Source organism: Eutrigla gurnardus (genome assembly GCF_963514095.1).
Source record: "Eutrigla gurnardus genome assembly, chromosome: 19".
NCBI classification, from domain to species: domain Eukaryota; kingdom Metazoa; phylum Chordata; class Actinopteri; order Perciformes; family Triglidae; genus Eutrigla; species Eutrigla gurnardus.
Window position 1 is genome coordinate 13,914,369 of NC_139930.1, and position 23,744 is coordinate 13,938,112.

Sequence of the window (23,744 nt, forward strand, 5' to 3'; positions counted from 1 at the left end):
TGCTCTGACATGCAGAGCCGTGTCCCCCTCGCATTAAGAATCATCTCCCCGGGGCCGGCTGCTGCAACCGATGAAGATATTTTTATTCTTATTTTGATGCGCTTCTGTGGATGAATATGTTTATTCTGGCGCGGTGGTGAGGTGAGTGACTTATCCAGATGTGTGCGTTACTTTCTCCTTCTCCTTTTTTAAAATGTGTATTTGTGTGCAAAGCCTGATGCCAGATTAGAATAATGTTTTATTATCAGCTAAATAAATGATATCACCAGACGTGGAACTACTCTGCCCCCCAGCTCATCATCTATTCCTGCAACTGGTGCGGATGTATCACAAGAAGGCTGGTTGTATTGTAATGATGGGCCCGCAGCTCATAGATACCAACGCAAACCAGGTTTTTTTTTTTTTTTTTCTAGAAAGAGTTGAGGCAGTCATTGCATGCTGTAAAGCATTATGAAAATGAGATGCTGCTGCGATGCTGGAGACTGGCTTTATGTTACCCCAAGCATGATGATGATGTGGATTTGCGCAAATGATTTGTGAAGGAGCATCACTTTTTGGCTCTCAAAGTGACTCCTGAGAGAGGTTCCCAAGTTGAAGTTGTTGCATATTCTTGCTGAAACGCAGCAGTGGGTTGAGCGTGCAGCAGCAGTCGCTCATGTTTGGAGGTTATTCCTTAATCTGCTGGTTTTCCACTGGGACACCACCTGGTATTCGAACAATATTATCTGAGGCTGGAGCAAATCAGCATAACTCATAGTAGCCATATAGCTCACAGGCGTAATAAAGTAGGCCTTAAATGTGCTGTTTAATACAGCAGCTCGTGCACGGTTGCCCTGCCTACCATCTACACACTTTTATGACAGGCCTCATGAATAAATAATCGCACAGACCCACATACCCCCACTGTACACTCAGAAACAAGGGAGCAGATCTAAAAACAGTAGTAGGCCTGTCATAAATTATGCGACATGATCCCAAATACTAAAAAGTTAGCTGCTTCAAGATTCAAAACTACCTGTATGATGCCAAAATATGACGTGTTTTTCATTGCACACAGCAGGTGCATTCAAGTGTTTTTATGTGTTTGCTTAAAAAAAAAGATTAACAAGCACCGTCAGTGTTAAAGTTGTACTTGTATCTGCTCGCCGTGGTAACAAAGTATTACTTTCCCAGCCCACAGGCTCTGCCTCCTAAACCACCTCAAGACTTTCTCTGCATCTAAACACAATTTGATCGAAATTGTTTTGTAGTTGAGGACAAAGTGGTGCGCTCGGGCTAAAAGACTTTTTCAGTGTGTTTTTGTTGAGCGATGTGTTTGGGTGTGAAGTTTCAGTCTTGTTGTTCTTCACCCAGAAGGTTGCGTTGACTTGAGGTGATTGCTCATGTTGTAAAGGGCATACGAGAGATACGTGGGGGGGATTTAAAAGGTCAAGAGCAGAAAACACACAGGATTGTGTTAATGAAACAGTTTTGAAATACCAATACAGGCTCATTCAAACAGTGTGTGTGTGTGTGTGTGTGTGTGTGTGTGAGAGCACAAGCGGCACATCTATTTCAAAATGACTAACTTGCAGTACGGATTAGAAGAAGTCTTGATTTACAGTCTGAGACCTTCAGTGGAGGGACTGGTTTCCTCTGCATGTCGCCTTACAGGTGAAACCGTGAACGTCAACTTCAGCAACCTCCATGTTTACTTCTGTAGGACGGCGAGCTGTGTGTGTGACGGCTTTGCCGCTCACTGGAATCTCACATTGCCCACATTTAAATATCATGTTTCATAAATCTGGGTTTACCGATCTAGTGGCGTCATAAACAGATAGATGCATATTCTTGCACACACACACACACACACACACACACACACACACACACACACATGGAATGTTCCATTTCAGGGGTCATGGTGACAGTGAGAAGGGGTCCTCATATTACTTAAGATTCCTTTACTTCAGGTCCATCTCATGCTCTGTGGCAGTGTGTGTGTGCATGCATCCATTCAATATTAGTGTATGTATATTTGTGTATGTGTGTGTGTGTGTACATGTAGAAGATTTTATGAGCATGACTATTTGTCCATCAGGTGACCACCCTGAGACAGCTCATCCTTTTTTGCTGCTGCTGGTTGTCGTGAATCCATAAACCAACCAGGCGTCTAACTTCCAGATTATTTTTTTTCTATTATTTGTTTGGTTGTTTGTAGTCAGAGACCCATTAGTCATGTTCTTTACACACAGACTGATGTGTCTCTACAGTAGAGGGAAGCGCCCTCCTCTGGGCCGACAGCAAGACTCAAGCTGGAGGTGCAAAGTGACGGTTAAATGTCATCATTAACTAATGCACCATACACACACCTAACAGCTGACATCCATCCATCACTGTTACAGGCCTAGCCTTAGCTCTTATACTCCGACCATAACCTAACCCTGCATGAGGGTGTGTACCGCTCGGATCAGCCTCCCATTGGCCGTCTGCAGTCTCCTGCTTCCTTCTGCTCCCCCTTTAAGTTGCGCCGCTGTTTTCAGAGTCCCTGTTTCTATGGCAACAGCCATGACAAGGACTCGAGCTAACGAGCTACATGCAAAAGGACGTGAAAGCTGTTTGTGCAACCGTTTCTCCCCCCGCTGTAGTCGTGTTAGTCTGCACCGGCACAGGTCTGATTTATTTCTACCTGACCTTTCACTGGCCATGTGAGAACATCAACCTTTACCCTTAACTTAACCTGAGCGTAACCCTACAGGGGTCCAAATCCATTAAACACTCTTCAAAATCAAGCCGGATCTCGTCCCGTTGTCAAAATGTTCTAAATCTTCTGAACAACATTGCTTCAGAAACAATCTTTCACTTTCTGTCTGTCTCTCTCTCTCTCTGTCTTTGTGAGACGTGCCAAAGGAAACTCCAGATGCCCTCCCCCGCACAAAGGGGGCCAAGTGAGGATTCGCTGTCTTGAGCCAGATGATAGCTCGCCAACTGTTGGCTGTAAAGACACAATGTACTTCTCATCCTCCGCTCCGTGGAGTGGGTGGCTCGACGCCGGGCCACTGCAAGCGAAATCGCCTCATTAGTTCTGAAGCCGATCACATTCTGCTCTTAAAAAGTAAACGCAGAATGTGCCGCGCCGTTCTCGACGCTTGGCATGTGTTTACAATGACACATCCAGAAGTTTTACCATCACTACAACCTCTCTGTATAGGTGAACTGCAGACATAAAGTCTGAACATGAAAAAAATAATAATTGAAACGATCAGAGCGGGAGAGAAGCCTGATGAGGAAGTTGAGATATCCTGTGACACAAACCACACCACTTCTTCTCCCTGTCACAAGACCAGACTTATTCATCACTCTGGGGGCTTTTTCTGTGTGTGTGTGTGTGTGTGTGTGTGTGTGTGTGTGGCATGCTTGCAAACACACACAAGAAGTGATCCATTCATGCCAGTAATGGAAGTCTTAATCATATTATGGACTAGGTACTTTTTGCATACCAGGAATCTGATCGTGCTGTGACACATGCAGAGATACAACACGACCCGCTTGTATTCTGTAAAAAAAAGCAACAACAAAAACAACCGGATGTAAGTGTTGATCTGTCACTCAGTGGCTGGCAACGTGACTCGTGCCAGTTGTCGCCCGGAGTTTGCGCCACTCCCCTAAATCTGCACACGCACACGCGCGCGCACGCAGAGACAGAAAGAGAGTTTTTACAAAAACTCCCCTCTCTCGTCGTCTTCCCCCATGAAGTCTCATCACATGAGCGTTACCTCACTGTGAGTCAGACGGCGGCTCCTCAGGTTGCGGTGCTACAGTGGGCCGTAATCGGTGTTCTATTTGGGAAAGGAAATATGACGCGCGGGGACAGTGCGGAGCTGTGCACGCGGCCAGGGGGGGGAAGGCGGGCACCAGTTTGCAAGGTGCGTGTTTGGGGTTATAACTGCCACATATCATGACTTAAATCACTTGTATTTGTGCATTTGGCTAATTAACGTAATGCATGCGTAATGCGCACTTTTCCACCTTGTCTTTGCACTGGACTGCTGCATGTCGCTGTTCGTTATTCATATTCTAATGAGATCTTATTGATTTCTCGGACGTGGAAAGCTTGCTTTACACCACACCGTATAGTTGATACATGGAGGAGAGTTGCACAGGCGGTCAGGATCACGTACTGGTTGCAGCTCATTTCCAAAACTGGTCAGTTATCTGAGTTGCTTTGTCGTCTGTAATCTCATTTCTTTGTTATCTGTGTGTGTGTGTGTGTGTGTGTGTGTGTGTGTGTGTGTGTGTGTGAATAGCTTCTTGTTGGGTTTATTATGGCGCCTGTTCTGTGAGGGCACCAGCTGTTATTTTTTGGTCAGCAACAGGTGCTGGTACTGTCTGCACACTGAGTCTAAAACACTTTGCTTAATGGAGTCAGAGGGATGTATAATTCTACATTTGTGTCAGGTTTTGCTTTGGGTTAATGGGATGATGCATCAAAAAACATAGAATATCTGTATGTAAAAGAGTTATATATGGTATAATACTGTTATCTCAGATGCAGAACCTTTGCTGGAATTAAATGTTTTTGAAAAATGTACAAAGTGGAATATTTGAGTGACTACAAAGTAGATTTGATGAAGTTATATATTCATTGGCTCAGTCAGTCCATCTTTTCTCACACCATTTTGTTTCATCACTTCACTTAACCTTTGAACATCTCTGCCGTCCTGCTCTTGTTCGTAACAAACTTGCTGCAGGCCAATAAGTTGTGTCATATATCTTGTCTTCAAGGAATTGGAAACTGAGATGAATCTGCAAGATGGATCTCACTCTCGAATGAATACTCAGAACTCAATCTTGGATCAAAAACAATAATAATAATGAGTTTTTGATCTACTCTCACTTGATTTTAGGAATATAATGTCATCAAATCCATTTTGTTTTCTACTTACTGTGCTGGTAAGGATGCGGGTGACATACAGACCTACCCTGACTTACTGTACTAATCGTGTTCAAGGCCTTGTAATGCAATATACTTTGAGAATTTGGCAACTGCGTCTTTTGGGAGACTGGGAGAGAGAGCACTTTTATTGCCCACATTAAATGAATGTGCGACTTTTATGGTGAGAGAGGCTGATGATTGCCTGTGTACTTAGCTAAATGTTGGACACCAGTGTTTAAGCGCCTTCAAACTGTATAACTTATATATATTTATTTTCCAATGTAGATCACTTGATAATACATCACAGCAACCGTATTGTTGATTTATAAAGCCTTGGCTGCATGTGCATGAGCATTTCTACAAATAGAGTATATGCATTTAATGGATTCTTATGGGCTCTGTAACAAAACTGTCACAATGAGGTTGTAATAGTGGAGGTTTAAACAGGCACTCTCTATTTCACATTCTTCTGTTTTCCTTCCATTATTTAAATTTGATGCGTTTGCTTTTTTCACTCACATTGAGTGTCATGCTTTTCCTTTGTGCTGTTATTGAATCATGTTCTTGTAATGAGACACACACTGTGATCTTTAATATGTTGAGTCTTGTCATGTGGTGGATTATCTAACATAGTTCATTTTGTTAGTTACTTTTACTTTTTTTTCTGTTATGGCAGACAGATAATAAAAATGTGTTTTTACAGGCCTGTGCCAACATGCGTCTTTGCAAAAACAACCACTGCATAACTCCTGTTCCCCCTTGTAGACATCGTCGAGCAGGAGCTGTTGTCGGGGCTCGTTGGCATGCGTTCCCCCTGAGCTCGCCGACGCCCCCCTCCTTGCTGTGGTGGCAGGATGCCAGTGCAGGCGGCCCAGTGGACGGAGTTCCTGTCCTGTCCCATCTGCTACAATGAGTTCGACAGCAGCGGCCACCAGCCCATCAGCCTGGGCTGCTCCCACACGGTGTGTAAGACCTGCCTGCACAAACTGCACCGCAAGGCCTGCCCCTTCGACCAGACGCCCATCAGCACCGATATCGACCTGCTGCCGGTCAACTGTGCCCTGCTGCAGCTGGTCGGAGCCCAGGTGAGTTGGACGGACGGAAGGTTTTTAAATGAAACTCTTGTATGTGCTCACGATGTGCGTCTCTTAGGTCCCAGATGTGCACCCGGTGAGCCTGAGCGGCGCAGGAGAGGTGGAGAACTACGAGGTGTGCAGGGTGTGCGTGGAAGAGCTGGCTCTCTACCTGAAGCCCATCAGTGGAGCCAAAGGTTTGTGTGCGTGTAGACAACATGCATGTCTGTTTTTGACGGTACATGTTGGAGCTCCACATCCGTGGGTATCTGGGAAAGAGAACGGAGCTCCTCGTACTAACTGTGCGTGGGCCGCAGTTGAGCTGCTGTGCAAATTGGCATTCTCACAGTTCACATGAAGCCCGAGAGCTGCACTTTTCATGCTACTGAGAGGATAATTATCTCTCTGCGTAACCCGACAGGTAAGAGAACCTCATGGAAGATGACCAGTTTGTTGGGTTTGACGGTGCTGTGTGACTGCGTTGAGCATTTTTTGATCATTTGGCCACATTCACACTTTGTCACGGCTCCCAGAAGCACAGTGAACCATGCATTCCACAAAGAGGCCTGAATCATCCGACTAAATAGATGGTCGTAACGGAGTTAAATCGAGACAACATCAGCTGTCACCTTTTTGCAGGTGTGACGAATCTGAGTCCGAGCGTGCTCAGTCGGCCGATGCAGAGGAAGCTGGTCACCTTGGTGAACTGCCAGCTGGTGGAGGAGGAGGGCCGGGTGCGTGCGGTGCGGGCAGGCCGCTCGCTGGGGGAACGGACCGTCACCGAGCTCATCCTGCAGCACCAGAACCCCCAGCAGCTCTCTGCCAACCTCTGGGCAGCGGTGAGGGCGCGAGGCTGCCAGTTCCTGGGACCTGGTCAGTGATATCCCTTCATACTCCAAGACACACATGTGTGATTTGTACGATATTATGCTTAACCAGAAGTAGCCTTTTTCGATGTAGATTGTCTCATCAGACTGACTGCTGGCGTTGGTACCTGGTGTCCTGTGATGATTACTCATAGGGCAGATTCTGACTGGGAAACATTTTCTCATCATGATATCAAATGAGTTCAATTTAAAGTCTGAGGACACCTTGTTCTAAGAAGCCCGTGTGTTACAAATAGATTAAATTAATTGGTTGATTAAAATATGTATTGTATCTTCCCACCATCCTCGCCCCTTGCTGTCACCCTCCGTACCCCCCACATCATCCTCCTCCATCTCTTCTCCATCAGCTATGCAAGAAGATGCTCTGAAGCTGGTCTTACTGGCTCTGGAGGACGGCTCAGCTTTGTCCAGGAAGGTGTTGGTTTTGTTCGTAGTCCAAAAGCTCGAGGCTCGGTTCCCCCAGGCCTCCAAAACCAGCATAGGGCACGTGGTGCAGCTCCTCTACAGGGCCTCCTGCTTCAAGGTACAGGTGACGTGAATGAGCGTACACACATATGTACACATCAGACACTTGTGGAACAATCTCACACTGTTAAATGTTTTATGTAAAAGAAGCTTTTTGGATGTAATCTACGTCAAACGGGACAAAATAAAGTTTGCTTCTCTCCCAAGAACCCGAGCCATCATACCTGACCTGATTAAAACACGGGTATTTAAATAGATCCTCATTTACCACCACGTATCCTTTTACCACAGAGATGGTGCTCCAAAGGAATGCCTTTTTTATGTCAGCAGTTATAGAGAAGTTTTACAAAACTACACTTTTGCAAACGTGACTATATATACCTTTAGTCAAAGTTTACCTGCATAAAAGTAACTTCTGTAATACGGATATGTGGATATGTTTTCCGCGTGTGTATTTCTGTGCCGGTGACCTGATGACAGGCATTGCTGGGAGGCCAGAAATGTCAGCTATCTGCTCCTGATGTAACAGCCGTCTATATTTGCCTGCGTTGCGTTGCCTCTGCAGGACGGAGACAGATGGTTGAGAGACACAGAGAGGAGACTCTGGTTGTGTGTGTGTCGGTGTCTTATGATGATTACTCATAGGGCAGATTCTGAGAAGGGAGAAATCCCATTGACTGATCTGAATTTGAGTTCATTAGTCTGAAGACACCACGTGCGGACAAACCGACCAAATTTGGTTACGTTTTAATCAAAGCAAATATGACTCTTGGCTTCTCGTTCCAAAAATACTCTATTTGAAAGGAGTAAGTCATCCCAAAATTATTATGTAATTGTCCCATTAGCCACTCCAGGGTCACTAGAGTGTGTAATACACACTGAGGGTGTTATGCAGCGTTTTTGAAACTATATTATAACTACATATTCTCGGACATATCAAGGATTTTGTTCCCATAAACAAGTAAATCATAACTGGAGAATAATTTCCTGGGTTGAATATTAAAAAAAAAACTAAAAAAAACATACTTTTCATGGCAGCGAATAAGCCAAAATGTACAATTACCAGTCGTCGTGACTGGTTCATACAAGGAGTGAAGACTCTTTAAGACAAACACACCAAAGAATTATTCTTTTCATTTGTTCTGTCTCAAGGACAAAAGTCTGACAAAAACGATAATAATCCGTCCAAACCCTCGTCTTCCTCCTCCAACGCCTGTCAGGTCACCAAGCGCGACGAAGACTCCTCACTGATGCAGCTGAAGGAAGAGTTTCGAACGTACGAGGCTCTCCGGAGAGAACACGATGCTCAGATCGTCCACATCGCCATGGAGGCGGGCTTACGGATTTCACCCGAGCAGTGGTCTTCTCTGCTGTATGGAGACCTGGTCCACAAGTCACACATGCAGTCCATTATTGACAAGGTACCATGCTCCAGCATTCATTATTGATAAACTTACTTTTGAACACGGTGGGTATAATAAGCCTCTGTAGAAGAGAAGCACAGGGCAAATACATTTATCTATTCTTTTTTATTTATCTTTCTTCTTCTATCTTCTGCTCCAGTTGCAGTCTCCGGAGTCATTTGCGAAGAGCGTTCAGGAGCTGACGATCGTTCTGCAGCGGACGGGAGACCCCGCCAACCTCACGAACCTCAGACAGCACCTGGAGCTGCTCGCCAACATAGACCACAATCCAGGTGATTCGGTTTCTCCCTCCGAATGAACGCTGTGATTCACACTCCTCAGAATAAAGGGCTGGTCCTGGTCCACAAAGGTTAATGAGATAGAGAAGTGAAGCAAATAGGAAATGCAATTAAAAAGTACAAAAGAGAAGATTAAAAGTAGCGCTTCATCTTGTGTGTTAAATATGCATTAGTCAAAGCACAATGACAAGAGTTTAATATATCACAGCACTATTGTGGCTTATTGGTGAGTTATTATATAATCATGAAATTACTTTTTTTTTTTTTTTTTCTTGAAATTTCTTCCCTTTTTGCGTAGACCCTTTGGTAAAATGAAATGTGAGCAGTCCTTTGGTTTATGGTCAATTACATGCATAATGAATGGCAATTCCTTCAGTCTCAGCTAACGTTAGCCTGCTCACATGCTAAACTAGGATGGCTAACACCAGAAACATGATTCCTGCTAATTGTCATCAACGTTAGCATTTAGCTCAAAGCACTGTACAGCTAGAGCTTCTAGCACGGCTGTGGACTCCTCGTCCAAATCAGCTAGAGAGTTTTGCACCGACTCAAAGGACTCAGGATCTTTGATCTCAACTGTGTCTGATACAAGACATTCGGTCTAGGTTTGTTGCTACCAGGGTCTTTTTTTCAGAACCTCGCACAGTGATAAGAATGGCTTCTAAGTGTGTTGTTGATCTGTGTGCAGACGCTCCGGCACCATCATGGGAGGAGCTAGAAAGCGTGATGCTGGCTGTGAAGTTGGTGGTTCATGGACTGGTGGAGTTCATACAGAACTTCAGCAAGAAGAGCCACGACGCTCCGCAGGTACGCTGATACACCGCTAGCAAGAGATTGTCTATCTGTCTGTCTGTGTGTTACAAGAACTGCTAGTTATGTCAAGTTATGTCTGGGTATAACACGTTAGAATAGTATGATTTTCATTCATCTAATTATCATAAAAGATTCATAGCTGTTAAGGGATCTTTCAGTTGTAGGTTGCCGACCTTGCCTCCGGGTAAAGTCTGATGTGTTTTCCCGTGAACCATTTCACTGTTTCTGACTGTGAGTAGCCACGACTTGGCCGTGTGATGCAACTGTGTCGCGGTGTATTGCTCAGGACCAGCGTAGGTTTGTCTAAGTGGTTCTCTAGAGAGCTAAGAGCAGCAGCACCACAGGCCGAACATTCATCGAGGGAGTCCTGCTGCGTCATTCAGGCACCGCAGAAGGCCAACGGCATGGAAGATGGCTGCGGCTTCCAACATGGTTAAAGGGACAAAACATGCTCTCTGGATGCAGGCATAAAATGACCGTTAACAATGATCAGATCACGCAGCTGGTCTCTAACATTACAGACAATATTGTGGAGTGAAGAGGCCAGAGCTCTCCTGTGTGTCATAGTGTATTCTAATATATTCTTCATATGTGTATTCTATTGAGATATACTGCGTACTGCCAGCATAGTGTCTTTGACCTCTGTTGACATCCATCGTGATACTTGCCACAGTCTACTATTAGGAGTAACAGTCTGCAAGACTCACCTTGGATGGTTAATCTGTCACAACAGTGTATAAACGCTGTTAAGAGTGAACATTAACTAACACCTCGACATGAACTTTACACTTATAACCCATTAAGTGTCACCTATGTTTTATGATCGCTATCCCATCTTACAACTTCAGAATAAGGGTCATATTAAAATGTTTGTCTTTTATCGAAGATGTTCATTCATTAGTTGGATTTTGAGGACCGTTGTATGCATTGTGTCTCTTGCAGCCTCAGGCCAATAGCAAGTACAAGACCAGCATGTGCCGAGACCTTCGTCAGCAGGGAGGCTGTCCAAGAGGAAGCAACTGTACATTTGCACACACGCAGGATGAGCTGGAGAAGTGAGTCCGCTGCGCTCATTTGTTTCTACAAAGACTTCACCACCTTTTTTAATTATATTTTAATTATCTAATGGCGTATCCATTAACCAGAGGATTTACAAGCGGTCCTCGGTGTGCAAATATCCCATCACCACATGTTCATTAAGATGTTCTCTGCTGAGCAAAACAAAACCATTCCCCATCGTCTCTTCTTCTCTTCACAGATTTAGACTGAGAAGCAAGAAGAGCAGCAGCGTGGGCCGCGCGTTCCCGCTGTCGCCGGGGGTTATGGGTAAAACCTTCACCATGGAGGGCAGCGTCCACACGGATGTGTCAGGGGGCGTGGGGCTCAAGGGCACAGGTGAGAACGCGGCCTCGCTGACGGAGGCAGTGCCGGGCCTGACTCACCCCCAGCTGATCTCCAGAGGGGCCGACATGATGGAGGAGATGAAGAGAACGGTGTCGAACGGATCCAACGGGGCTAACGGATCCAACGGGCTCTCCACCAGAAACAGTTCAGGGTCAACTGAACAGTAAGATTATTCACCCACTTATTCCTGTTGTTACTTTCATTGACATTGTCATGTCATAAGCTATTCATAAGCAAGTTTCATTTCAAAGTTGGGACAAATTCACATGATTATTTCTGTATCAAAAAATGGGGTTTTCTTAGAATTAGAATGAATCAAGTCAGATGATTTGCAGATGATTTATGATTTTGCAGGGAAGTAATGTTGGTTAAAGAGCCCTGATGTGTTCATTCTTTCTCTCCATGTCGTCATTCTGTCCATCAGGAAGCCCGTCTCACCTCCCAGGACTCCGGTCAGCCACTCCTCTGCGTCTTCTCCCCTGACAACAGTTGGGCGGGGTGACGCTGGCGCCTCTATGCCCAAACATGGTCAGTTCATCCTGCGCGCACCACATCCTTCTCAGGCGTCCGAGCTGTACTATCAGGAGCCCCACTCTGCGTATGACACACCCCATTACCCACCAACCTGTGAGTCCATCTTTAAATAAAAGCTTGAATCAAAATGAATATTTCTCTCGGGAAAGTGCAAATGAATGTGCTCTTCCCTCTCTCCTCTTCCCTCCTACTCTTCAGCAGGTTCCTACTATCAATCTACTTTTCATCCCTCTCACAAACCCTGCATGGCTCGCTTCCTCCGATCCTCCAACGTCCCAGAATCCTCTCTGCCGCCCACTGTCGGCCCTCCGCTATCTTCCTACCCCAGCGACCCTCAAGCCCCACACCCACCCTCCTCCTCTTCCTCGGGGTACCCGCCACACCCGCCTAGAGATCGGATGGGACCTCCTGCCTTCCATCACCACCCGGGGCAGCCTCAGTATGGGCCCCTGGCTCCTGCTCATGGTGTTTACGCTCCCCTCTATGACAGCAGGAGAGTATGGCGGCCTCAGGTAAGCCTTCTGTTCATTATCACGGTTCTGTTTATTCCTGGACTGATAATGATGATTACGATCACCAACAGCTGTACCACAGAGAGGATGCCAGGAGTAACTCGCTGCCTCCAGAGGTGCTGCATTCCTACCAGCCTCCACTCAGGGAGAGGTTCAACTCTCTAGACAGCAACTACTGCTCCGGAGCTGAACACCGCGCAGGGCTGCACAGGGTAGGCGGAAACAACGCACGTCTTGTAGCGCGGCCGTGGGAAATGCTCACTTCTGATTGGCTGTGGGGGATTTATTTTTAGATGACACCTCTGATGTTACTGCCGCATCACTTTTTAAATGTAAGACGCGTATCCGTTCAAAGCATGGTGGTTACTTGGCTAAAGCTTCTCCCACGTACTTGGTTGATGCTGATTCCAACATTCAGAGTAGCTATTTCAAGTGTAATACCTTAAAAACTGTGTATTTTAATTATGGACAAATGGGCACACTATATGAGCAATGCAATAATTGAAATAATGTTAAAATTACTTTTCACAATGTCATGAAAAACATGGATAAATCAATGTTGGTCTGTCTTACATTGAAAAGACTTATGGCTGCCTTCCTCGCAGCAACATTTCCTTTCGTTTGGTTTCTCTTTTTACACCCACATATTATCTCACCTCTACCTTCCCTGCCAGCCACAGAGCTGCAGTATGTGGCTTCAACCTCCTCTGTAGTCCTCCCACTGCTCACCCAAATATGTTTCTGCCTCCCCCACTCTCTACTCTCCTGCTCACGTCATCATATAGCATTACCAGCATGCCTGCTGCAGTGCTACGGCATATTTTACCAATAACTGTCTGGCAACAATAACTTGTTTAATAGTAAGCTTCTACATAACCACAAACTACATCACTGCTGTATTTGTGATGTATTTGCCAGCAGTCCTACTCAGAACTGAATGGTAGTTATCAGTTGTCAATTATGGCTTCAGTCATATGGTATTGTCACTAAACTGTTAATTAAAATACATCATTATGTTGATATAAGTCTTATCTTTTTCTCACTTTTCCTGTCTGCGGTCCCTTGTCAGGATTATGGCCGTGTTCCTCTCGGCTACGAGGATCTATTCAGAAGGAAGCAGGAACAGTGGGCTCATCATCACCACCACCACCACAACGCCAGCAGGCCCTCCCAGTCCTCCCCCATCTTCACCATCGATTTCGGAACTGAGGTAGAACAAGAGAGACGACGCATGCAAACGCAGAGAATTATTACCGGCGTTCATGATTACGACAGAAATGCCATCATGACCAGTTTGTTCATAGTGTCCCTGCAACCACCTGAGAGTAATGAACTGATTTTGTTTTTATTACCATTTCTAAAATATGTAACGTTAAATTCCTATCCCGAAAGCTTGCACCTCAACTGCGCCCAGTGCTATTTTAGTGGGGGATGGTTGCTTAGCAACTGTGGAGGGAGATATCATAGCAATGCACAATTGTGGCGGATGTGCATGTGTGGGTGTGTGTGTGTGTGAGAGAGAGAGAGAGAGAGGAGAGACTTTAACAAGCAGTGACTCAGGCATTCAGCTTAGTAAAGCTTTCCTTAACAGCACGTTGGACATGTTTCTTTGAAGATATCTGCTTTAAATCTGAGCACTGGTTTAAGAAAGGATATGGAACGACATGTGCTTGTCGTATTAGCGACAAGAACCACCATTTTTAAATGTCCCTCTCTTGTTCTCGCTCTCTCCCTCTTCCAGCACGTGGAGAGCAGTGGAAGCCAGTGCGTAGGCTGCAGGTTCAGAGGGGAGGAAAGCTTAGCACACTACTCCCCGTGGTCCTGCGGGACCATCGGCCCCTGCCTCAGCCCCTTTGAGCCCGAGGCGCTCGCACACACCTCGACTCACTCCTCGACTCACTCCTGCTCAGAGCACTCGGTGAGACTCTTCCCACACCCACAAGTAGGCGCAGACACACATCTGAAGACACATTTGTATTTTTTATTTGAATATCCAGCGTGTGGAATGTCAGCGTCCATGTTTTTCTTTTCCACGCAGGAGTTGGACAGTAACGGAGGCGTTGGAGGCGGTGGAAGCGGTGGAAGCGGTGTTGGGAAGCGATGGCTGCATTCGCTGGATCACTACCGGCGCTTGAAAGACGAGGACCCGATCATTCCCTTCAGTGAGGGGCCCATTATCTCCAAGTGGGGCGCCATATCCAGAGCGTCCCGCACGGGCTACCACACCAGCGACCCCATCCAAGCCACGGCCTGCCAGGGCAGCGCCAGTACCACCCCCATCAACTTCAAAGGTTACAAGTCCTTTATGTAACCATTTTTTATTTGGATTTATTTATTTTAAGTGTAATTTATATTATTATAATGTAAATATTGCTTTCGTGTTATTTATTTCCATTTTTTCCTTTGTTTTTATCTTAAAGATTACAACCACCACCTGGATCACAGTGACTACAGGTGGAGCTCCAGAGGATCAGACTCTTCCAGCCACTCCAGTTTCCTAGAGAGGTACAACATATTCACATTTATTTTCTTCAATCTTTTTATCTCTCCATTTATTTTCCTCAAGGTCTTACATGTTGTTAAACTCTGCATGGAAAGAAGTGAGAATGAGAACTGAGCAGAAAACCACTTCAATCTTAAAGTTCACAACCTGCTACAAAAATAAAATTATGCAAACATGGTCAAGGCAATTTCACAGTCTCAGTTAGATTCCTCTCTGCCTGATTCTTCTGAACACCTTTGCTCTCGCTTGTCCTCTCTCATCTCTCTCTCTTATCTCATTGTGCTGCAGTCATTTCCTCTCTTTTTTCCGTTTTTCTCTGTGGTCAGACTAAAAATAGTGCCACTAGCTGGTAGGTAAAAACCCAAGAACCTGGGTCTGGAAGCCATGATTTAAATCTTTACACGGTGCTGTATTGTGTCCAGTTACTAGACCACAAACACTCACTGTAATGTTTTGTTATTTTTCTTTCGTAATGGTAGTTATTCTTTGAATATATGAAACAATCGTCTCTATCCGCATGTTTTTTAGCGAGCACCTCTGTGCATCAGAGCTTCACTGCCGTCGAACGTCAATAAGCGGTGGAGAGAAAATTGTGTCGGATCTGCAAGCCTGCCAGACCGCCTTCACCCGGGGTCGGGGCCGGGCCGAGAGCGAGCCGGACCCGGAACGAGACATTGAGCTCGAACTGTGTGCTCTGGACATGGAGGACTCAGACCACCAGGAGATTAAGTCTCAGGTTTGTATGATTACGTAAAATCCCCGTTACAGTTAGACATGTACGGTAAAGATCATGTTGCCGGATTATTTCCGAAGGGATGTTTTGACACTTAACGTTTTGATTGAAAGACTTTTATGCCGGTATAAACAACCAAAGCTCTTCCTCGTCTTTCTTTTCTTTTTTTAAATCATCTTTCTCTTTCAGGATTCTTTAGACCTGACCGCCCCACAGTCTCAGGATGCTTCCCACCTCCTCCCCCCACCCTGCTCCTCCCCCCTCCTCTCTTCTCCTGTGGAGGAGCACCCTCAAACAGAAAAGATGGACGCTCACCTGCTGAAAAAGATGGCCTTCCGGTGAGTTGCCATGGTAACTGCTTCACATAGTCACAGTCGTCCTTGAGTTGACCTTGATCTCCCTCTTCCTTCCTCTCTTTCCAGGAAGTCTCTGTCTCCTGGAGGGCTGGTCTCGGGGGGTCTGGGCGTCGGCAAGCTCGTGCTGCGTACCGGACCCCCTCGACTGGGAGACGCTTCCACCCGGGCTCGTCCCGAAACGCCCGGCACAGAGATGCTGCTCAATGGAAGCTAAGCGGACACAAAGTCAGGAAATAACCTGAGTCGCTCGCCTGCAACCGGATCCTGGTTAAAGGGAATACCATTTAATTCCAGCCTTCATAAATGTCAATCATACGCCTAAATGAAACTTGACAGATATAGGTTAACAGTTAGTGCTGCGCCACGTAGTCAGAGGCAAGAGAAAACACATTGTCCTGCCTCCCAGGTGGTGATTTTCACTGCTTATGCCCACTAAGGGCCAACCAGACCAGTTTTAGCCCTGAGATGGTGAACTTGTCCATGTCTGCAGTTTAAATCCTCAGTCGGGTTCAGCACGGGCCTTTTTTTCATGGTCCGTCAGGCAGCAAGCGCTCACGCTGTTAGGTGCCACTTTTAATGCCACTTTTTAAGTCAAATCAATTTATTTTGTACATTTCATACAAAGGTCAACTCTGCGTGCTTTACAGTAAAACGGATGAGAGAGAAAACGCATATATAAAATACATTATTTTAAGATAGCATTTCAGTCTATGATGCGATACACATAAATAAAAAAAAAAGTCCAAAGACTGACTTTAGGGATTTTTTGATTCTATGTTAAATTTTTTCATATGGATTGATCCAACATTTCCTAGCAAATTCTGTCTTGAGATAATACATCATGTTTTGTAGAATGTTATAAATATAATTTACTGTATGTAATTGAGCTTGTTTCCTACAAGGTAGGCGCTGGTTTACAGACACTTAGCTACAGTGATTATTTATCCGATTTGACACATTTTGAATACCTGACAGTTATTCTTCATGTCTTGCTCTCTCTTTTACACGTTTAAGCATTTCCTTCCCATCATTTGCCTGAAAAATCAACATATATATCATGTTATTATATGAAAAAGAAGTAGGTAGAGCAATCCAATTCCCCCAGACAACAGAGGTCTCCACTATTCTGATACTCAAACGAGCTCTGTGTTTTTGTGCGTCATATGTCGACCTCTGAATTCCTTCCAACTATCATGAGATCACAGAACACAATGACACAGTCAGGACCTGCGGACAAATGATCAGGAGGGTTGGCAAGAAACATAGATGTCCCCCCCCCCCACCATGCTACATTTATTGTATTCTTAGGTGACTCATATTGCATAACTAAAGATTTACAATGCTGGAACAGAAATTGTATTTTCAGCTGCAGATGGAGCTAATTTAGTCCATTTCTATACATGCCACATTAACTCACAATCAGTCTTAAAAACATTGCTTCATATTTGTGTGCCAGTAGTTGTTCTTGATTTAATCCTTCTGACTGTCAGTTAGGAACACACACACACACACACACACACACACTAGACACAAACAATACAGTGGCCTTTCTCTCCTTGGTGTTTTAGGACCCAAACATTGGACTCTTTTGGCCACGCCCCCACTGTCCCGTCTCCAAGGTGTTGATCTTTTGTGTAAAAATGTGTGATCTCAGAAACTGGAGTTCACATTTTACAGCTTTTGTTTTCCGCGCTTTTCCAGTTCCGGTGACCTTTACCTAAACAACATTCAGAGGTCACGCACGATATTTCAAGCTGAAGCCCGCGGGAGTGAGCGACGCCACTTCCTGTGTTTCGTCACGCTGTATCTTTGTTTAACTTTTTGAAAAAGTTTTGCTTTCTTTTATTTGATGCATCGCTAACTTCTGTGAAGTTGTTCGTTAGGGATATTTTTGTATCGGGGTCTTTGTTACTCTTGTTTTGTTTGCTGTATTTTCGAGACACAAAAATCAATGGGATTGTCTTAACGTTTCTCTTGTGGTTGCCGAACCATCGGACGCGCTGTCATCACTACGTTGTCTAGTTCACTGTCATTTTGTGCAGTATGGGTATGGGTGGCTTTGCCTCACTTATTTTAATAGATATGAGGCACGTAAGCTACTGTACACTTTTCAAAAATGTTCCTCTTTACATAAAACCTGAACTTCCATGTTAGATGATGGCAGAATGACTCTAGGTGTGAGGACTGCCATCCTCTTTGGGGTTTCTCTCTTATCTTTAACTAACCCAGCAGGTAGAAAAAGTGAAGAAATCAGTGTAATGCTCTTTTGAAACCTCTCCCGATGTTTTTGTAGGGGTTCCTCTCTGAGGAAAGGGGATTTTGCTGCTCAAAGTCATGAAATTAGCTACCTTACCGTCTGCTCTGCATCTGTTTACAACTTCACCTTTTGAAGTCATGTAACGTTAAGTGCCATTGTTGTGTACAGTACAGTACAATCAATCCCCACGATCTTCCTACAGCTTTTCACATTCCTCAACTGTAAACTCTGTGAGGAGAGAAAGGCTCGGCGGAGGAGGGAAGCGTGCTGCTTCTCGTGTAGTTCTGCTTTGTTCCACTAGAGGGGGCTGGATCCTTGTCCATCTGAATTGCTCAGGGAATACTTAAGTTGCTCGGCTCCTTTTTTTGGCTATTTCTATATTCATCACTTGAATATTCTGTGGAAGTATTAACCTGAATGCTGGTGACTGACCCTTTCACCCAGAAGCATAAACGGGTTGGAGATTATATTGTTTGCCAGTGTTTACTCTGCCCGTGTTTTCTTTTGCCTCTCAGTATCAATATTGGCTTTGCTATTCCTGTTTCCATGGGAAATGGCTGGGCATTACTGTATGTAAAAGCAGTATTGTGAGTATTGAACTGACGTCAAAGTGATACTCCCTGTTTCCTTTAAGGTGTCTATAGAGTGTTGCTGTAGTGGCCAATTGCACTCCACTAATTCCCACCCCATCACTGCCAGCGGGTGCACTCTGAACCCCCACCCTGATTTTCTTTCACGACCCCACCCTTCCTGCATCCTGCGTCATGCATGCGATATAGTCCCTCTTGTGATGGCGGAGGAGTATTGATGATTCTGTAGTTGTGATACAACACACCCAGCGCTGTAAGAGTTCTGCACATGCCCACTGTGTGGCCACGTCAAGTGCTGAAGTTTGCTTGCAGCATTTTACTTGTTTACTCATGAAAAATCAATTCTTGTTTGATAGAGATTATATTATTATGATTATTATGACTATTATTGTTATTACCACATTTGGTTGTCGTTGTTGTCGTGGAGTCAGCTTCTTCGTTTTTTGGAATTTGAGAATTTGCTGAAACGGCTGGCATTTTTTATTAGACAAGAAAGTGTCTCATTATTCTATATTATATGAAAAAAAAAAGCCTGTTTGTTGATTGTGAAACATGATGAACTGACGTTTTCTGACTATTCATGTCTGTATTAGACATTTTATTTGCGAATCTATTGTTCGATTGAAATGTAAATGAACTATTAAGAGATGGTACACATCCGTCATTGTATACAGTCTGGCACCATCATTAGATGGACTTATAGTTCAAACGCTCATTTATACAACTTGTGATAATCAGATATATTTAAGTGTTTAAATCACTGGGGCAGTTGTGTAATGTTTCAGAATGAGGAAAATAAACTCCTTAAGAGACAGCATACCTAAAAGGTCCCCATAATGAATAATACTGTTACGTATTCCATTTATTTCCTTGGAAATATCACATTGTGAAAGGTTTCCCTTTTATTGACTGTGCACAGGACTGGAGCAAGTCAAACCGATGATGATGATGATGATGATGATGGTGATTCATGTGCTATTAATGACTGATGAAGCTGTATTGTTTGACTGACTGATTGATTCTTCTCTTCTCTGGCTTGTTTATCTGTATAACACTGACTTACAGCTTGGCCAAGCAGCAAACTGCTTCTGTGTTGCACTGAGAGATGGAATTATGAAATGGCACATGAAAATTGCATGCCACAATAAACCAACAACAAATGATGTTTCTTTGTGATTTCCTGTCATCTTTTTTTTAAGGTTGTTTTATGATATAGGAGATGATAGATAACATGCACAATAATGAACTACATACTAAGAGCACTTCATTATGTATTTATTCATATGTGCTCATGGCTCTGTAGTGCTGCTGTAGTAGTATTTAAATGTATTCTGAAAAAACAATATGGTTAGCAAAGCACAAGAGGGTGCTAGAAATCTCTGAAACTGGAAAAAAAGGATTGGTCTAACACCAAACTAGCTTTGTGCGTTTGCATGTGAGGAGCAACGGTTCAAACAGTGACCTGACAGGCCGGACAGGAAAGGCCAGCACACAGCGACAACAGTGCAGCTGTTTCTCACAAATGTGATGAAAGGAGAACATTTCAAGACATAGAATGGGACATGAAATTGTTATAATAATATGATCTTAGTAATGAATGAATCACTAAGGTAGGCATTCGTGGCACTTTGGTGGACCTGAGACGTTTTTTTTTTTATTGTAGCAGGTAGAACTGTTTAAAGTTAAGTTTTGATCTCATTGGTCAAACTAAAAAAATCACAAATGAAAGGGGAAAACAGTCAAATCCCAGTTTACATTTTCTTTCTCGAAGTCTAACATTTTAAATCAATTCATCTTCATTGAGACATGTCACAAAAATTGACTGACTTGACTTAATCTACCCCTTACAATTGGAGACTTCACTTGGACTTGATTTGAGACTTGACTTGCCCCTAAAGACCCACGTAGAGCTGAGCATCATGTCATTATTAGGTAACGCCGACGCTCCCCCTGCCAAGGCGAGAGAGAGGCTCTGACAGGCGCATGCGCAGCCCCCCTCATCCCTGGCGAGAGGGGCTCTGACAGGCGCATGCGCAGTGCGGGTGTCAGCGGGTTGGTTTGGACTAGTGTTTACAGCTCGGCTGGATGCAGTTGGCTGCTGATGTTACTAGGAAAGTGCAATGTTGTGCCAACCGCCGTTGGAATAAATACAACCGTGGGGATAAAGGTAAGCGTAAATGCATTTGCACACGCTCTTGCACCTGTCAACGTCAAACACGACGATGTCTTCCGGTTGTTAAAAAACAATGAACCTGTTTGTTGGTTGTAAGTGCAAGGGTAGCATGGCTAGCAGCCGTTAGCTAGCCATGCTACACACAGTAATGGCCTGTTTCAAGGCTTCAGCGAGGGCCAGTCAGCGGCTAATTCAACCGAATTACTGCGAACACCTTCGCAGAGCAGTTCGCTTGGCGTTGACGGAACAGTTTCCCTAATTGGTCTCTGTGCGGTTAAGCCATTTCGTCGGGACGTTGAATCGATGGGTGCTGAGTAGCTTTCGTTGCTAACGTAAGGCAGGTTTGTGAGAGCTAACCGGGGCAATAAGTTAACACGAGCGCTCGCAACATTAGGCTTGTTCAACGGTATTGAGCAAAAAAACGTGATGTTAGCTGTTCATTAAGTTATCTATTAGAGAGATGGAGGGTTTGAAATGCATCGAGGCTTAACGGGGTGCATTGACATGCAGCAGGTTTGCTTGTATCCAGATTAAGTGGTTTAGAAAGCCAATTAAACCGGTACATCTGTCTGATAAACGGCGAATAACTGCTGGGGTACCAGTGACTTCTGTTAATTGTAAAGCAACACATATTTCTCTATATTTGTACACTTGATTTATGTGTCATTGTTGATATTTCAGCTTCGACTTGAACTGGGTGTGCTATGTTTTTGTCTTAAACACGCAGTGTGTGCATATAGGCAGGTGTTTTCTGTGGAACATTTACTTAATCAGTGAAACTTCATAATGCATTGGTCATCACATAAACCAGCCTGTGTTGTATGTAACAGAAATCCCATCATAAGAACTTTGAGATTTTTTTGTAGATTGTCATGACAACACAAGATGGGGGTTAGATGTAAAGGTTTTGATAGTGAATCTTTGTTTAAAACTGTATACTAAATGGTTACCTATTGGTACAGCCCAGAATTTAACTTATGGCTTTCTTAAGTCAAGTATTCAGACGGAATGAGCACGCTAGTTCTTGTTAGTTGAAGTTCTGTTATTGTCACATGATATGGGAGGGACCAGCAGGAATTGTTTTGAGAAGTCTGCAGGTGGTGTGCCTGAGAGCATTTTTTTTTTTTTTTTTGCGTAATCCCATTGACATGTTTAACCAGTCCCTCTAGTTAGGCCCAGAAACAATCATTACAATAACAAAAATATATACATTTAACAGTATTGGTGAATAACAGGTTATTAATGTGTCTTAGAAGAATATTCAAGGATATATTTTTCAATCCACTCCTCTCACCCTGATTTCAACATATCAAAAACGGTGTGCCGTACAGCATCCTTCCTAAAAAAAAGAAGAAGCCAACTCAATTCTCTGTTTTAGGGTTAACACTGCACAGCTCTGTTGCTCAAGAAATCAGTTTGTATGTGACAATATAGGATTTTTTATTGTGCATCGGGATAAAAAGCATTCACGACAATTGATTGGTGTGATTTGTTTCTGAACAAAATGTAAAGTGATTCCAGTATGTTTTGGTGCCTTTTTAAGAGTTTAAAATATATTTTGATTATTATTGGGATAATAATTATTTTGACCAGTGATATGAAATTTACAAATTGTCCCATGTCTAGTTTATTCTTACTGAGTTGTTTTCCATATTTCTCTCACTTATTGCTGTTGGTGAGATGCAATTAATGCCCGAGTCTGAGACTATTGTTTGTCAAGACTAGTATTGTTTATACCAGTAGCTCTTTTCTTTTTGTGAATTCAAATACTTCTCAGCGTTGTCAACATGCATGGGATCTTGGGCCATATAATGTACAGTAATGCAGGTGACACATGCAACAAAGCACATAAACCAGATTTCTGTGCATGCAAATATTTCTTTTTTGAAAACAATCATCATTTATACCTGAGAATGGAAATGGTCAGTGCTTAAAAAAAAAATATGGAGCAGCACTAGGCCTATGTGTGAACTCTTGTAGCAGATGCAAACCGAGATGCTCGCTGATGCCACACAGATGCATTCCAGATATCTAGCATGCTAAATATCTGGACCTGTCAGGGAGCTTCAGGCAACAAGAGTGCAAGAAACAGGTTGAGGGAAAACCAGTTGCCTGTAATTGTGCTATGGAGCAAAGTAAATACTTGTGGTGGAAACATAAAATATGGACCAAGACTCTATGATGTCACACATAGTTTTTAAAAAGTCTATACTATAACTATAACGATTGTCACACTCCTGATTACAAGACAGTGAGTTTTGTTGTGTGAACAGTACAGTTGTCTGACAACTTTGAAAGTCATGTAGTATGAACTTGACCAGAGTCGCAAAAAGACTCAGGCTTAGTGTGTCCCCTTTTATCCTTCCTGTTATATCTTTATCTGTAATTGAGTTTGTACCGAGCCCTGAATTCTCCGAAGTCCCAACAACGCCCCTCAGATGCACCTGTCATTTGGGGAACTGGTTTATACTGAATGGGGGGCGCTGGCTTCAACTGTAGTGGATTTGTGTTTCCTAGCAATTGCTGTGGACAAGATGAAAAGAAACCGTGTGATTGAAAAAAGGAAAATGTATTTCATGGCTGAAGGAGGAGTTGAAAGGTACAGGTGTATTTCTAAGGTTGACTCCACACATAACAGTGTTGGACAGAATATTTCTGGTGCCACTAGGCAAAACCATCACTGGGACAGTCTTTCCACAACTTTCTGTGGAGCTTGGAGATGCTTTATTATTTATTAATTAGCCTCGATTGAGTAAAGCGTAAATAATGAGTAGTTCAACCAGTGACTTACCTTCCTTCAGCAAACTTCTTGCATCTGAAACATCTC

General features: G+C 43.9%; 2 protein-coding genes across 7 annotated transcripts in view; both read left to right on the plus strand.

The window, feature by feature from the left end:
* The first annotated feature begins 1 nt into the window (after position 1).
* On the plus strand, positions 2 to 19,909 carry rc3h2 (ring finger and CCCH-type domains 2). 5 transcript variants are annotated; one of them, XM_084034623.1, is made up of 20 exons: positions 2 to 141; positions 5,681 to 6,000; positions 6,068 to 6,185; positions 6,628 to 6,861; positions 7,223 to 7,398; positions 8,561 to 8,761; positions 8,904 to 9,036; positions 9,731 to 9,849; positions 10,798 to 10,910; positions 11,114 to 11,422; positions 11,684 to 11,886; positions 11,992 to 12,305; positions 12,377 to 12,517; positions 13,375 to 13,515; positions 14,047 to 14,247; positions 14,344 to 14,596; positions 14,726 to 14,810; positions 15,337 to 15,544; positions 15,731 to 15,879; positions 15,964 to 19,909. In XM_084034623.1, the coding sequence occupies exons 2-20, from the start codon at positions 5,770 to 5,772 to the stop codon at positions 16,109 to 16,111; spliced, it is 3,477 nt and encodes a 1,158-aa protein (XP_083890749.1). In that variant the 5' UTR covers positions 2 to 141; positions 5,681 to 5,769; the 3' UTR covers positions 16,112 to 19,909. The 5 variants fall into 5 exon arrangements, with proteins under 5 accessions (XP_083890749.1, XP_083890753.1, XP_083890752.1 ...); XM_084034627.1 differs by having other exon boundaries at positions 14,047 to 14,223; XM_084034626.1 differs by having other exon boundaries at positions 11,995 to 12,305.
* Positions 19,910 to 20,770: 861 nt separating this feature from the next.
* The window catches only part of rabgap1 (RAB GTPase activating protein 1), a 60,897-nt gene continuing 57,923 nt past the window's right edge, over positions 20,771 to 23,744 (plus strand). For both annotated transcript variants that reach the window (XM_084034629.1, XM_084034630.1), the window contains exon 1: positions 20,771 to 20,911. The gene's annotated coding sequence lies outside the window, so the exon portion shown is untranslated. The remainder of the gene's footprint in view (positions 20,912 to 23,744) is intronic.